At 41.8% G+C, this 13,074-nt stretch overlaps 1 protein-coding gene across 2 annotated transcripts in view; it reads right to left on the reverse strand.

The window, feature by feature from the left end:
- PMFBP1 (polyamine modulated factor 1 binding protein 1) overlaps window positions 1–13,074 on the reverse strand; it is a 1,360,893-nt gene that overhangs the window by 774,416 nt on the left and 573,403 nt on the right. For both annotated transcript variants that reach the window (XM_069635509.1, XM_069635508.1), the window contains 2 exons: window positions 11,207–11,419; window positions 6,949–7,032 (listed from right to left, as the gene is read on the reverse strand). In XM_069635509.1, coding sequence (XP_069491610.1) covers window positions 6,949–7,032; window positions 11,207–11,419 — 297 coding nt within the window. The remainder of the gene's footprint in view (window positions 1–6,948; window positions 7,033–11,206; window positions 11,420–13,074) is intronic.

The raw sequence follows: 13,074 nt of genomic DNA on the forward strand, positions 1-13,074 counted from the left end.
TTCTACAAGGGAGTTGCCACCCCTTCACAATTCGGACTGATCACAAAAATGTACAGGTGTTACAGTCAATGGATTGTATAAACTCCAGAGAAGCAGGATGGGCACATTTCTTTTCACAATACGATTTCCAGATTACTTACATCCCAGGAAGTCACAATACCTTGGCTGATGCTCTATCCAGAAAGACACTAGCCTCTCAGACAGCCTCTTCCTATCCTGAAAGACTGTTCCCAAGGAATCGAATAGTGGCTACCATTACCTCATTTTTTCAACAGATTAGAGAAGCTGCTTCCTCTCAACCGGAGCCCCATGGCATGACTGAACGTGATGGCCTGTTCTTCAAAGATAAAAAGATATGGGTACCATCCAAGACCCTCCAGAAAGACATCTTGTCTTGGTGCCATGATCACAAAACAGCAGGCCAAAGAGGGGAAGCCAGCACCTTAGACTTGATAAGAAGAGCCTTCTATTGGCAGGGTTTATCTGAGGATGTTAAACGGTATGTCAGGACCTGCAAAGTTTGTTGTCAGAGCAAAAACAGTACTATGAGGCCCTTGGATTGATACAACAAGACACCATTCCTGATCGCCCGTGGAGTCATATATCCACAGATTTCATTGTGGACTTACCACCCTCACAGGGACACACATGTATAATGGTGACCATCGATTCTCTCACCAAGATGGCCCATTTTTCTCCGCTCCCAGGTCTCCCAACTGCTGACAGCATGGCATTGGTTTTCATAAAAGACATTTTTAGACTCCATGGTCTCCCAGACAAAACCATATCTGACCGGGGGAGTCAATATGTCTCTAAATCCTGGAAATCGCTTTGTGCTGCTCTTAACATTCAACGTGCTTTATCGTCTGGATTTCATCCCCACACGAATGGCCAGACGGAACGTTTGAATGCCACCTTGGAACAATACTTACGCAGTTAAACGAACTTAGAACAAGACAACTGGGTGGAACTTTTGCCAACGGCAGAATTCGCCTATAACAATGCCAGCCATTCAGCAAGTGGGATGTCTCCTTTCTACTGTTCATATGGTTTTCATTCCCGAGCCATTATTCCTCTCTCGCCCTTTCAACCTACCCTTCCGGCGGTTGCTGAAACACTGTCCAGGTTAAAAGATACACAAGAAAAACAAAGTTAAACCTGATTGACAGTTTACAAGTCTATAAGAAACAGGCCGATCGACACCGGCAGGCAGTTCCTGATTGGAAAGTGGGCTCTAAAGTGTGGTTATCCACTAAATACCTCCCAAGATGGTCTCGTCCGTCTAAACTCTCCCCTCGGTTCATTGGACCTTATCCTATCACTGAGAAAATCAATCCAGTGGCATTCCGTCTAAAATTACCACATGCATTGAGACGGATCCACCCGGTGTTTCATGCTTCACTTCTTAAGAGTGCCGATCAGTCTCATAAGGCTCGATCTTTACCTATTTTTTCTCACTCCCCTGATTCATCTGAATACGAGGTTTCCCAGTTGTTGGATTCTAGGTATCGCAAAGGGCACCTGGAATACCTGGTCCATTGGAAGGCTTTTTCTCATACGGAGGACTTTTAGGAACCTCGTTCACATATCCATGCCCCAATACTTCTAAGAAAGTTTCATCGATTACATCCTGGTAAATCGGGGGGTCTGGGTCTTGGAAGGAGGCATACTGTCATGCGACGCATTCCTACCTGGCGTCTGTGGCTCCGATGCCGATTACGCACTTCCTAATTCCTGTCACGTCTTTCACGTCACGTCCACTTAACGGTCTAGTCTTTTTCCGTTTAAGCGAACGTGGCGCTATTCAAGCCACACCGTATCTTCCTTCTGTGCGTTGCAACCCTTTTCGGTCAGCTGTGCATTCTTTTGCTGCTGCGGTTTGCTATATGCTGTATTCTGGCTCCGCTGAGCTTTCCTCTCTCTGCTCCTCCTCGTCCTTTCGGGTTCTGTTTCCCGGGACCTTTCTCTCTCTATTTTTCTTCTTATTCTCTGGTTTATGAACCATCTTGTTTGCTTGCAGTTTTTCCGCTTATTTTGTTGTGGGAGTTATTGCATTTCCTACACTTCCTGTTTCCTGTTATTCCTTCCTCGCTTTCTATTACTGAGATTTGCTGATTTCCGCTGAGTTCAACTGCTACATCCTCCATCAGGATTCCCACCTGCCGTTGTGATTTCCCTGGGTTTTTGCCTACACTTGGCTTTTTTCCCCTTTGCGGTCTCTCCCGGAAGAGGGACATGGTCAGGGCGTTTCTATCGTTCTCACTGTGGCTTCTTCTCATGGGAGATATCCGCAACAAAGAAAAAAAGAAATGGACTACAGAGCGCATCGAACTCTCAGATCTATTGAAGAGGACTCTGATTCAACAGGTGAGGAGGTGGAGGAGGGAAGCAGGGATATTGACATCGAGATTGCTGACAGTTTGGCACTGATATGGCCAATGTTGCGGCACGCCTTTCTCAGAAGGAACAGTGGTGTATATACCACAATAACAGCTTAAAGAGGTGTTTGAATCAACAGGAGGAGTGGAACTGAATCCATTATGTATTCCGTGTCCATATACCATGTTTGAACTCGTGAAGTTGTGAATTTTTGAAATTCCCAATTTTCGAATTTCTGAGGTTTGATTTTTGTATTCCCTAGGCCTTTCAGCAGCACAGTTAGGCTATACGAGGTATTATACCCTCGGTTCGGTGGAGGCTTCCCGCTGTCTGTGAATATTTGATTCTACTATTTGTGGCTTTCCCAGGGCGGTTCGCCATCATTTATTAACTTGTTGGCACCATTTTCTGCCTTTTGAGACTGTTTTCTATCTTTGTACTCCAAAGAGCAGTAATGAGAACGCTACGGTCTGGCAGGGCGCCTCATTACCTAGTTCTAGGTTTAGTCCTTTGTCGCTGAGATAGACGGGCGAAATGAAATAAAAGATGGACTTTCGGTCCACACCATCCGGTCTCCCTTTTTTCGGATGCTCACGCCATCGGCATCGACTTCGGGACGTATAATGAAAAGTAAGCCATTGGGCTTCGAGCGATCATGTACTCTACCATGAGATTTGCGTAAGTGAGAATAGGTAGCTGATTTGACTTGTTTTTTTCTTAGATCGGTATAGGAGCATACGCACGCCTTGATCCGGGAGGAGCACAGCGCTTTCCTTTTCTCTTCCCCCGTTTTTTTTCAAAACGGTAAGCGGAACGCGTTGGCGTATTCGCACTTTTGAAAATGTCAGACTTGTATGCGAAGAGGGGCCGCTTATTCTGTTTATCTCTAAATTGTTACAGGAGCGATCATATGCCTTGACCTGGGAGGAGTCAAGTTCTCTTTCTCTCCCCCCCCACGTTTCAGAATTACTGCCGCGCCCTGTAGGGTAGCCACAGGAGGCAGTGGCGTACAACCAAAGGAGATCACGGCAGAAATCCTTTTCCACTTACTTCATTGAGATTAAGTGTGCTAGAAGGAAAGCGTTTGGAACTAAGGTATATCCCCTGCAATGTTGTATTGTAGTTCTTGAGACGGTTTGTCACATCCTTTGCTCATATGGAGTTTTTTGATCTTGTTTGTTTCTCTCAGATTAGTTTAACTTCCTGGCGAATTAGCATCTCAGATACACACCAGAGGCTACTGGAACACAAGCCTTTTGGCGAACCTAATAGGGTTTGCAGGTATGAATTTCACTGAATTCTAACTGAAGCATGAGGCATGGGGGGTATGGGGTGAGAATAGAGAGAGAATTATGGCACTATAGGAGAGTGCTAACAATAGGGAAATTATAGCAATGTGTTCAATATACTCTCTGGACCATCGAGCCCCAAATGAGATAAGGGCTAACATGGAAAATTGAAACCTATTTGTTGTATTTTAGTTTCACTCACATTGGCTGTATTAGGCTATTTGTGAATGCTTAGACCTTAATTATGTTTATAAGGTGCTGCCAAAAGGCAGTTCCCTTTGACCATAGAGATGGATTTGATTTCTTCTCTAGTGTATGATGTATAGTATTTTGCGGGCAAAACTGAATGAGGGGAGACAGCAGTTTATATTTTAAACAATATCTTAATTGTATGTTTGTTTGTTTTTAGAAATCTGTTAATGTTCATCCAATCCTGATGAAGAGAAACACAATTTGTCAAGTCGAAACTATTCACCAATTGGGGGGCCCGTTTCCTAAAGGAAGATTCATACATATGGGCACCAATAGTCGATATTTTGTCTGGAATTAACTATCATTAATGATATTTTGTCAGAAATCATTAATAATATAATGGAAATGAATTGGAAGTTTCTTGAAATATTCATGTGTTTTAGGGATTCCATTAGTTGAATGAGTGTTTGAATGCATGATATGTAGGATGCATCTTTTAGAGAATTGATTAAAAAGTGTAATGACTTTTATATGCAAATCAAAATAAAATGAAAATAATGATTTGATTCTTATAAACTGTGTCCTGCTTCCTCAGTAGCTCCCGCTACCCTGGCACCACTCTTTGTTTCACTACATGCCTTTACCTCAAGGTGCCAGAGAGTGGTGAGGTTCCCACCTTGGGTTTGTTTTTTAAGTGGGCCTGGGCCACCCTGGGCCCAGCTAATGCAAACTTCAAATATTGCCCTTGAGCTGTGCTTCCCCAACCAACTTCCCCAACTTGATTTACTCTTGCAGTAAGGTAAATAAAACTATGAGTGGCCATACTTCTCTTCGCCAGTAGATGTCACTTTCAGCAATGTTTAGACGCACATTAGTTAAATACATTTGGAATTAAGTTGCTTTCTAACAGGAAGTGAAAATATAATATGAATACATGGTTTGATTTTTACAACATATCCTATTTAAGTATTGTCATTACAATGCCTTGATTGAATTGTTACATAGGAACTATGGATTGCGTTCAAAATAACAGATCGCATGGTGCATTCACCTTGTTTGATTTCTGATTTGATTATTTGATTTTTGAATATACTCGTTTTTTTTTACTGTATATTAAATACATTTTAACAACTTTTAACATAGATTTTACTCCTATTAATGATAAGCTGCAAAACACTGCAAAGGTTCCTTGGCAACTTTGGATTTGACGCGGCGCCAGACACTTTAGGCCCACCCCAAAATGTTCCGTAGTGACACGTTGGTGCTCCCCCCCCCCTCTCCACTCCCAAGGGTTCTTTCACCCTCCCACGAAGCCCCATGCTAACCAAACTTACATGGGATCCCCATTCCATGAAACTAGCCCAAAATGTGTCTGCCTCCTTTCCTTATCGCCCTGAGATCATGGTCCAACACAAGATCGTGTGTTTAGAGCAGAATAATGTCTCCAGCGCGAGCTTGCCTTGAACATCACCCACATATCACAGCTATAAACCTGGAACGGTTCATCAAAAAAAGGTGAGGAAGTACACAGATTTGCTATAAAACCTATTTTCTAAAGCAAATCATAAAGGTAGCTAGCATACTTCCCATACAAATAAGCACAATTAGTACGTAGAGTCTCATTAACACCCGCCTCCAACATCAATCAGATGTTTCCCCAAAAATTGAGACTCATTAAAAATAAATTAGGAAAAATGTGTTGTGAAGATTCGCCTTGCAGCTCATAAATCAAAAGTTCCGGCTCTGGGCTGTTGCTCTGGCAATTAACTCCAGCCTATTTGTTTTATCTTGACTGGGAGAATTAGAAACCAGACGTGGAGATTAGATTCCGGTGCCTGTCAAGCAGGACTTACAATGATTATTATAGCATAGAAAATGGATAGCAGAAAAAACTAAACCTCGCCAAAAACGGGAACCATCAGTAAAATGGAGGGAGCGTGACATGAAAAAAAGGAGAAATAAAAGAAACCGGCATCAAAACTCCGTATGAGAAGCAGCAGATGTGAAGTAATTTAAAATGGATAGGTTGGAAGGCGGGGGTGGGGTGGAGAGGGAGAGAAAAACAGAGAAACAGAGAGAGGGGTACGGTGCAGGGCAGATACATAGCGAGATAAAGTAACAAACAATTGAGGGAAGGAAGGAAAGAGGAACACCAAACTTTTTTGATAACAAGCAAAAAGGGATGAAAGATGGCAGGCATTGACAGAAGACTGAAATGCAAAGATATCACAAGGGAATAGGCCATAGGGATTAGATAAGCCATGGGCAGTCAATGGGTGGGTAAATAACCCAACACCCACAAGCCGTGTGTCCCGATTACATGCCATCAGATCTCCTATATGCACTCCAATGCAATAGCCTCGGCTTACAGGTTGCGCTTTAGTGCTACCTGACAGTCAAAACTAAAAAGGAAGCAACGCTGGAACAAAATGCAGATGAATTGGAATGCATAACACTAGAATGGCGAGTGAGGTAAAATATTTACACAATTTACATATATAAGTAATGTGCGTTAGTTCCTAATACATTGGAAAGGTAACATTGCTTGTGACTACGATTGCTGCAATGTATGCTGCGTTATGACCAATGAAGCTCATCTTTCCTGGAGCTACAGTGAAGTTCTCCATTTACGCCCTATGCTTGGTCTTGCCGTTTTATAATGGCCAGAGAGGAATCCCAACAATAATTGGCAACGTTGATATGTCTTTTCTTTGCAAACACTGCCAATGTACGGTTAATGACCAACGTGTCCGACAGGATTGAACAAAAATACATCATATGAGTGTTGACAGGCAATAGCTTGAGTGCCAAAAACGGTGCCAAAGGCTAGTGGACAGGTACATTTAAAATGATGTGCGGAACAGAAGGGATCCATCTGTTCAGCACGTCTAGTATGTTTTCACTAATGATAGGGTAGGGATGTACCAAAGAATAACCTAACCAGCAATGAAATCACCATCCAATACAATGCCCTTATGGTGGATGATGGGCGCTTCGCGAAGGAAGGCGTCGGAGAGCAGCCAGTGTAACAATGGCAGACCTTGCCATGTAGATGCTGCTAGGAGCGGAGCCTGTTGGACAACCATACCTCTTTGAGGGTGCTGCTGTACTTGCTACGGAAAGCTGCGGCCTCTGCCTCAACACTACGCAGCTGGGCTCTCAGTTCTTCTGCCTGCAAAATGGAAAAACATAAGGGGGTTAAAATACCTGCTAATGAGCCTGGAGCAGCAGAAGTCTTATATATTTATTTGTTGTGCTCCTAGACTAAATGTGCAAATAACCTTGTGAATCTCAAGATTTGCCCAAAAGCACAAGAATTTTAAATGAGATGGTGAATATTTAAGTGTCTCGTGGTTTATGTGGGTATCCCGGTACAACTTGGATTCAGAAATCTTACTTGAGCGGGTAAATGAGTCTCCTGAATATATTCTAATGTGCTCTGAGAGAGTGGCAGAGGGAGGATATGAGGGTGGTACGATCAGAGGCCAAACACTGGGCAAGCACTAAACATTTCTCATGGAGCCAAAGCTCACATTCTTTGATGGTTCCTTCTTTTTAATAAAGCTAGTACGTGAGCCCGGACGACTGCCATGTCCAGCCCGTACCGAGACTGGAACTGTGGTTGGGCGCCTGTAACAGTCTGAAATGGCAAAGCTGAGGTTCTCTTCGAACGGGTCAAATAAGACGGCATACTCCTACCATGGTTTTCATGACTACTTCTTTTCCTTCCAATAGAAAACCAAGCAGGCCGGTCTCTGAAGTAAACAGAACTTCAAAGGTTGCCATTCCCAGATCCACAGGCATGAATGGAATGGCCGTTTGTCATGTTGGTTTAGCTATTAGAAATTCCCCCTGTGTCCCCTGGACAATACTGTCAAATTAATTCAGGAGGTTATAATTAAGGGTTAAAGGGTTTACACTGGTAGGCTTAGTTGTGATCTTCCGCCAAGACCTACTTATATCTCTGGGAACTTTAGATCTTGGATTCATTATATTTTAATCAACGTAGCACGTTGGAAGTTGATCAATGACTTTCAGGTCATCTAGCGTACTGAAAGCGATCATGACCACCCTTAGTGTGCCCTCAATGGTCACGCGCGCTGTAAATGCTTTGCAGGTATGTGACCCTGGCAATCCTGTGGAAAATATGGTGCGGGTGAGGGTACCTTGGCAGCTGTTGGTTGATAGAAACCAAATTAGTAGGTTGTATAAGTTGGCAGTGCCATTCTTTGAAGCGTTTGCAGATGTGGATTGCTCTTCACACCCAGTACTTTTTGGGCACAGGTTACTTGTCTGTTAAGTCCAGTTTTGACCAAACCTGGTGCGTCTGGAGGGAAGAGCAACCCATGACAGATTGGGTGGTATGATCGGGAGTGTCGTCCAAAAAAAGTCCAAACATTTGTTATTAGTGAAAATAAATGTGCATAGGAATAGCCACCAATTGAGATTGCATAAGAATGAATATAAACCATTGTTGGCCCATAAGAAAGAGGCCTTTTGTAAAAATCAATTGGATAAGCTTAAGGAAGCGTTTGAAAGTAAAATCGCTAGGGCTTTTGGGAAGAAAGTATCCTCGTATGTTAAAATGCCATCAGTATCCATTCCTTAAAGATTTCAGCAAAACATGTGTATATTAATTTTAGTACACTTTATCATTCCTAGGGAGTCGATCCACTATTTAGTGCTATGCTTAGTGGTTGGGAGCGCCTGATGTTATATTATTAACTGGATATTTCCCTAAAGGAGGTGGAGGAGGCAATCCACTCACAAAAGAGGTGCAAAGCGCCAGCGTTGGATACATAACCAGCAGAGCTTTTTAGTTCGGAAGTGGGGATATGTGGTCCTGTTTTATGGTGAGTGTTTTCACCTTGTCCCAGAGACATCGCGAGGTGCAATACTAGTCTCTGTGTTTGAAAAGGGGGACAAGGGTGATTCCCACAATTATCAACCCATTAATTTAATTTATGTGGTGTCTAAAATATTAGTGAGACGATTGGAGGACTGGCTTTCACAAAATGGAGTGCTCTATAATTTTCAGGCAGGTTTTGGTGCGGGTATAGGCCCAATGGATCAGGTATTTTGGCTGTCTTTGCTTTGTGATAAATATCAGAGACTTAGAAACCAAAGCTTTTCCTAGTGTTCATTGATCTGCGTACAGCTTTTGATTTAATACCTAGAACACAGTTATGGGTATATTTATTTCGATTGAGGGTTCCATTAAGCCTTTTAGCTGCCATTTGTGGTCTGTATACGGATACTTATGCCCAGGTGCGAATACCGAACGGAGAAGGCCTGACAAAGCCCTTCCCGGTTCAGAAGGGAGTGAGGCAGGGCTGTGTTATCACCTCCCCACTCTTCAGCTTATACATAAATCAAATTGCTGAAGAAATTGGAAGGTGCGAGTTGGATTCCCCCCCATACTTGAGGGGAAGAAAACAGGTATCCTTTTCACTGATGATATGGTATTAATTAGTAAAACAAGAGTGTGTATCCAAAAGGCGCTGAACCTGTTTGGAACCCTGTAACTGAAGCTTGGGCTTGTTATAAATAATTCCAAAACAAAAGCAACGCTTCTTTCTAAGCAGCGTGAAGAATTAATTCCACCCATTTGTTTAGTATTGAGTGGGTGGGCTTTTTTGATTACTTGGGGATACGCTTTGCGGAAAGAAGTCTGTGGGTGAAACATATTGATAAATCCCAACTTAATTATGCAAGGCAAGGGGTAGCTGTGCAGGGTTTCATGCAACAGTATGGCGGTAAAACAGCTACTCAAGGATTAGAAGTATTAAGGTCTTGTGCCAATTCCTATGGGCTGTACCATGCTGAGATTTGGGGCTGTTCCGACCTTAGGAAGATTGAACAGAAAGAAATGGGTATTATGAAGAAGCTCTTTTCTCTTCCAAAGTCTACCCCGTCCCTCCCTTTAAAATTGGAATTAGGTGTGGACGGCATGGCCAATGATGCTAAACTAGACCCCTTCTTATATTTTTTATGAACTGTGTACAGTGTTGTCCGTTGTCAAATATGAAGCAGCTTTCCTAGACACCCTTGGTCAGGACGGTGCACAGGCGCTTCCATGGGTCAGTTACGTAACTGATCTGAGTGCAAAACTAAACCTTACCTCTATTTCTGCCGTTGTGCACCAGGAAACTTCAATTACGAAAGAGTACATCAAGCAGAAGTACAGGGATTGTTACTATAAATTAAGGTTCTGAGACTCAGCGGGTATAAAGGTGGTGTATATAGAGTTGAAACAATCCTTTGGCCACAAAAATGATTTGATACTCATTGAAGACAAGGAGGCAAAAACCTTGTTTTTGAAAGCAAGATTGGGGATTCTTCCACTTGCAGTGCTCACAAGCTCCCGGGGTAGAGGTGATGGGTCAGTGTGTAAAATTCGTGGGAAAGGGGCTGAGGATATTAAGCACTTTCTGTTTCTCTGCCCTTTGTATAGGAGCTTACGGCTTAAATGGCTGGTGCCTTTTTATGGGAAGTATGGTTTAAAAAGTGTGCAGGAGCCTTAAAGTTATTTTTATGCCATCAAAACAAAGCTGAGCTTTGGGTCCAATCACAATATTTAAAAAAGGGCCTGGTACGTGAGAACGAAATATATTGCCTATTGACCTTGTTGCCGACTGATTTTAAGCATACTGTTTTAAATTCATGTATCAATGTTATTTATCATTGACAATTGGGAATGTTCTGACTTGGGTCTGACAGTTAGGTCTGATATTTATGAAATATAGGGGTTTAAGGCTGTTTTACATTGATTTTAGATAGGCGATTTGTGCGTTCTTTTAATTATGTAATATTTGACTTTATTGCTGTATTGTTGCTTTTATGGCTATGTGCCAAAATAAAGCGCATTACTACTACTATTAGTGTAGACCTTGAATGCTGTGATACCGTAGAAGTGATCTTCCCACCAGTAAGAGGAAAGAAAGAAAGTAAACACATTGAAAAAATTCAGAGGAACTCCTAGAAAAATATTGCATACATCATGACACAGCAATACCAGAACATACACTTTTTAGCACAGAAATGTCAAACTGAGAACAACCAGCCACAATTGGTACCATTCGTGACATGACATTATATTAGTGAAAAGGTAAGCATTCAATAGGACAACATATCTCCACAGGGTGATTTTTCTGTAGACAACTTTAGGGAAGTCAGAAAAGTGAGGAGACCTTAGTCCATCCCTGGTTGGGGTTGGAAGTGAGCTTGGGGGAATGGGGGGTAAGGGTAGGTGAAGTGTTTGCTCTGTGGGTTTTGGGATGAGGCTTGTGGTCTCCTCTATGGAAAATATGTAAAAGATGTTTAAGTTTGTGATTAAAGTTACCAACCATGAGACTGTTCTCTTGCAGCTCATCTTTAAATCTTCGCATTATGGCTTCACTTTCTTGTTGTTTGCTCTCTGCTTCGGCCAGTCTCTCCTCCATTTCTTCCCGGTCCAGGGCCATTTCCTTCTGCCAATGGGCTGCTTCAACTGAGCGGGTTTTCTTTGCATCTTTTGTTATGGCTTCTAGATCCCTAAGAGCAGAGCTGAGCCTCTCAATCTGGTGAGAAATAAACAGAACATGTATGATAAATCAGTGGCAACTGCTTGAGATAAATCTTCCTGATTAGCTCTGTGGTTAAAACAACATGTCATCACAGGCAAGATGATACTGGGTTAATTAGGAGCATTAGTTTGGTTTGTGTAAAATGGACTCCACATCTCACCGGTTGATAATCAGCATGCATATATTGTATTCAGTGTGATTAACAACTTGTTTTTATTTGTGCATTTGGTTTACTCCACTACCCAAACATATTACACAATACCACATAAAACATTACATAGACAATCTAAGCTAAAAGATCACAGAATAAAATTACATATTTCATCTGGCATAAAAATAAGATTCATAACAGTATCCAGCTAGACATTTTTTGCTGAAATTCTCTCCATATATAAAAAGCGGCAACCATGATAACCAAAGGGCTCCCTGAGTATATACTGCTCCAAAACTAATCAAACACAATTTGGCACATATTAAAGGCAACATATTTATATCTGTTCTTATATAAATCAATCGGTTAGAGGCAACAGTCAATACATGCTAGATGTTTCTACCTCCTCCTTACATATTCTACGTCTAAACTTGTTAATCAATATTTTTCCAGTATATTCAAGCGTATGAAGACACTGTGGAAATTAACACTGAGAATAGTTTACTTGGATGCTTATTGGGGATCAAAGTATCCTTCTATACAAAATGTTGTCGAGGTACCAATGGGTTATCAACAATGCTTGATAATGGTTTTATGTGTATAAAAAAAATAACATGGCAACCAAAACACAAGACACCCTAAAGTCTGTTCCTAAAGGGGCAAATTGTTTCGGTAATCCCCCTTAGGTGTGCATTGAGCTGACTAACCTGAAGCCATGGTTGCCATTTTCATCTTCTTTATAAAGCAAAACATACTAGAACTTGCCAGTTTCAGGCCACAGCTCAAATGTGCAAAGCAAATTCAGTCAATACAATAAACTACTAATAGAGATGCCGATCATAAAACAGAATAAATGACAAAGGCAATGTATTTGCAGAACCCAGCATAACATGCTTTCAGGCGAAAGCAATACCCAACAGATACTATGGCTGTCCATTTGCTAGCTTTCAAGATTCAGCAAATCTTTTTGCTGAATGGCTTTTTGCTCAATTGGTCCATCTACTCCAAGCCATCTCAGGCCTCTGTGTCCTTCAGTGACAGGGTACATTTTTTCAAGCCACAAACAAAACACGGGTTTGGACCTCGCAAACACTGATTTTAGAATGATTTTAGAGATCGAGGTTAGCACTGATCGAGAATTGTATTCAAGGTGTGATGATTGGCATATGTTTGAAGGAATTTTGAAACAATTATATGACTGAAATCCAGAACGACTTCTGGCAGAGATGGATCTTTTGCCCAACCTGTCCAGGTCCCTCTTGATCAGCTTCTTTTGCAATTGTTTTTTTCCTCTCGCCTCTTTCATATACATGTAGAAGATGTACATTTACCACATGTACACTACTATTGATGAGAACTTGCATCAAGTTCAGGACTGACTTTGATGTCAGTTTTCATATGTATACGAGCCTTGCCTTAGAGGAGATGTAAACTGGCAACGTATATGAAAAGTTAAACTCGTATATGCCTTCTACACAAATATAAACTCACATAAAAG

This window comes from Ambystoma mexicanum, chromosome 1q (assembly GCF_040938575.1).
Source record: "Ambystoma mexicanum isolate Mex_15411 chromosome 1q, UKY_AmexF1_1, whole genome shotgun sequence".
Lineage (NCBI taxonomy): Eukaryota > Metazoa > Chordata > Amphibia > Caudata > Ambystomatidae > Ambystoma > Ambystoma mexicanum.